General features: G+C 41.5%; 1 protein-coding gene across 1 annotated transcript; it reads left to right on the top strand.

The window, feature by feature from the left end:
- The first annotated feature begins 242 nt into the window (after positions 1-242).
- LOC138370572 (uncharacterized) lies at positions 243-3,143 on the top strand. The gene is made up of 2 exons (XM_069334964.1): positions 243-2,362; positions 2,865-3,143. The coding sequence occupies exon 1, from the start codon at positions 735-737 to the stop codon at positions 1,770-1,772; it is 1,038 nt and encodes a 345-aa protein (XP_069191065.1). The 5' UTR covers positions 243-734; the 3' UTR covers positions 1,773-2,362; positions 2,865-3,143.
- The last annotated feature ends 245 nt before the right edge of the window (positions 3,144-3,388 follow it).

Here is a 3,388-nt window from a genome sequence, read left to right as displayed (position 1 = left end):
CGTACGTCATAAACGTCTATTATGTTGTAATAGCATGGAAAATAGCTTGTTATGCATAAACAAATTATAAACTCACCCATTGGCAACAGTCTCGAAGTGACAGAAGGGGGAGGGTTCAGCTGAGTCAGTCACACATTGTATCTCCCTGCTGGTGGAGCTATTGTCCACGCGGTCTCGCTCGAATATCGCATTTTTTGTCGCATCTACTCCACAATGCCACGCCACGTGTGTCGAACAGAAAGAAAGCTCTAAGTGCCAGAGGCACACACGCTAACCTTGTAAAGCTGCAACGGAAAGCATCTGCTGCCGCTTTGCTGCAAAGCCAGATTCTGAGGAGTGAAGATAGAGGTAACCTCTCTGTGAGGCGTGTGGCGGCGGCCGCTACCTCACTACACACTCTCCCACCCTGCCCCACACCACCAACCGCTCCGGGTGATGCACACACCACTCTTGATGTTGCATTTACAGCTCCAGATGTTGCACATAATGGTCATGGTGTTGCATTTATAGCTGCAGATGTTGAACACACCGCTCTTGATGTTGAAGGGCCCAGCACCTCACATGATGTTTCAGCAACTCTCAACATTTCCACAAAGCATAAATGTACCCAGAGCAGTGCCAAAAAACGAGTGAAGTTATTTCGAGAAGGAAAAGAAGGAAAAAATGATAATGACAGTGGCAGTGACAGTGACAGTGAAGGGAAATGTCGAATAAATCCACGTGAGTCAGTGCTAATGGTGACAGATAAGAGGCTTGAAAATTACCTAGATGACAATTGTATATTCAAGTACTGCTCAAAGGCTACGGCACGTCATAAAATTAAAATTGTGCAACATGATGTGCAAGTGACAAAAACCTGTAGTTTTTGTTATTGTAAACATACTGAAGCATTGAATGCAAATCATGAAAATCTAATATCCTTACTGTACAGCAACATGCTAAATGGCAACGGATATACATATTACCAAAGCATGTGTTCTATAAATAACATAAAATTTGTATCACATAAACCATATAACGAGATCCAGAAGAAGATAAGAGATGCTGCTAATGAGAGATGGGTGCATTTGCAAGAAAACACTCGCAGTATCATATTCAGTCATTACAAAAATCATTTGGATAGACACCCCATTGCTGGCGTCCTGGACATTGATGTGTCCTTTGATGGATCTTGGCATACAAGGGGCCATCATTCACAAATTGGCAGTGCTTTTGTTGTGGAAATATTCACAGGGCTGGTTGTGGACTACAATACTTTCTGCAAAAACTTCACCAAGTGTTCTGCGTTCAAGCATAGAAAACAAAATGGAAAAATAACACAGGCTGAGTTTGACACTGAAATGGGTAAACATTTACCGGATTGTGACAAGAACTACAATGGAACTGCCAAAAATATGGAACCGGATGCCACGGTATTGATGTGGGGTCGATCTCTAGACAAAAAACTCAGGTATACGACCTTGGTCGGTGATGGTGATTCTTCAGCCTTCAATAAAATTTGTGCAATGAATAATGGTGATGGACCATATGCAGACGTAAGAGTGGATAAGGTTGAGTGCATAAATCACTTCAGCAAGAGACTTGCAACACAGCTTCGTAACTTTCAGAAAACAGCTGTCGAATTGAAGGAGACAAAAGAGCCTGTCAAAAAGACCAGACGAATGTCATTGGTCAATGGGAAGGGAAAATTAACTGACAAAACCATTCTGAAGTTGGCAAGTTACTTTACAAAGCCATTAGGGATAACATCAACTAGGATTGGAAACAAATGAGGGATGCCTGCCTGTCTGGACTGTTCCATGCAACGTCGACGGATGAAAAGCCAATGCACATGCATTGCCCTAAAGGCAAAGACTCTTGGTGTTTCCACCAGCAAGACATTACAAATGAAATGACCCCACGATCACACAAGACGATGAAAGTACATTTTCAGCTACCCAGTATTCACATGACTGAAGTCTTGAAGATATACAACAATCTTGTATCGGAGGACAACATGAACAAGTGCCTGAAGGGGAAGACTCAGAATCCAAACGAGTCTCTACACCACCGAGTTTGGAAACTCGCCCCCAAAGACAAATATGTTAGTCGAGTATTGGTAGACTTCGCCATGGCAATGACAGCTGTTAACTACAACGCTGGGTATATGATGGGATCTCTGATGAACCTCCTTGGTCTACCACAGAGTGACATTCGGGACCGGTACTTCAACATGAAGGACAAGAAGATGCAGAATCCAACGAGATGCACCACCAAGCCAAGAAAGGCCCCTGAGGAAGCTGACCCTGGCTATGGGGCAGGTGCCTACTAGTGCCATTGCAGTGCCACCTTGAGGACCCATATTTCAGACCAATTATTTTAGGTTAGTATGTTTTAGTGTTATATTTTGATATTACATCATAAATAATGGTAAATATATAACTGCTTTGAAGGAACTGGGTTCTAGGCTCTTTGAAACAACAAGGGGCCCTGGAGCTGCCAGCTTTCTTTTCCAGCGCCTCAGCATGGCGATACAGAGGGGAAATGTGCACTGCATTCAGGGTTCCTGCCCGCCATCTGAGGAGCTGGAGGAACTCGACAACCTATGATAACCATCTTTGTACCCTATATGTAACTCCTTTTTTGTAACAAAGTTCAAATAAAAAATATATATATGTGTACATACAAAAGAATGGGGGTGGTAGGAGAAGATAATATTGGTGTTCAGTGAGAAACTACAAGGTCTCCTCTGAATACTTTTTATTTTCTTCTCCGAGGCTATGGGTCCCCACATTGACACCAGAGATGGTACCCTCACAAACTTTTTATAACTGCTTGATTTTTATTTTATTTTATTGTTTTTTTTATTTTTTTTTTTTTATCAGGCGATCTTCATGGAACTTACACACCTTACTGAAGGCATGCCTATCTACAAGGATGCAAATTTTGAATGAAATTGGTCGACATCAACCTCAGCCACAGTTGGTTGAACTTTGACCTTTGTTTTCTACAGGTAAGTAATTAGCAACTACATGGAAATCTATCAGGACCTAACCAACCACAGATTAGAGAACTACTTAGATTCTGTGACAAATTTTCACTCAATCAGCAGATATCGGAGCCAACGAGAAATGAAAATATTCTAGATCTGGTCTTTACGAACAATGAAGACATTATCAGAGACATTACGATATCAGATACCACATATTCAGATCACAAGCTCATTGAAGTGCAAACGACCATCAATACTCAGAATAGACCTAAAACGTTGATAAAGCGAGAGGGGCTATTCAGTAAATTCAATTTTAATAATAAAAGGATAGACTGGGAGATAATAAACAGGGAACTTACAAACATTCCATGGGGAACTGTTCTAAGTAATACAAGTCCTACAGAAGGAATAGAAAAA

Source organism: Procambarus clarkii, chromosome 32 (genome assembly GCF_040958095.1).
Source record: "Procambarus clarkii isolate CNS0578487 chromosome 32, FALCON_Pclarkii_2.0, whole genome shotgun sequence".
Taxonomy (NCBI): Eukaryota; Metazoa; Arthropoda; class Malacostraca; order Decapoda; family Cambaridae; genus Procambarus; species Procambarus clarkii.
Note: the sequence above shows the minus strand (reverse complement) of the source record. Positions and strands in the feature narration are given on the sequence as shown.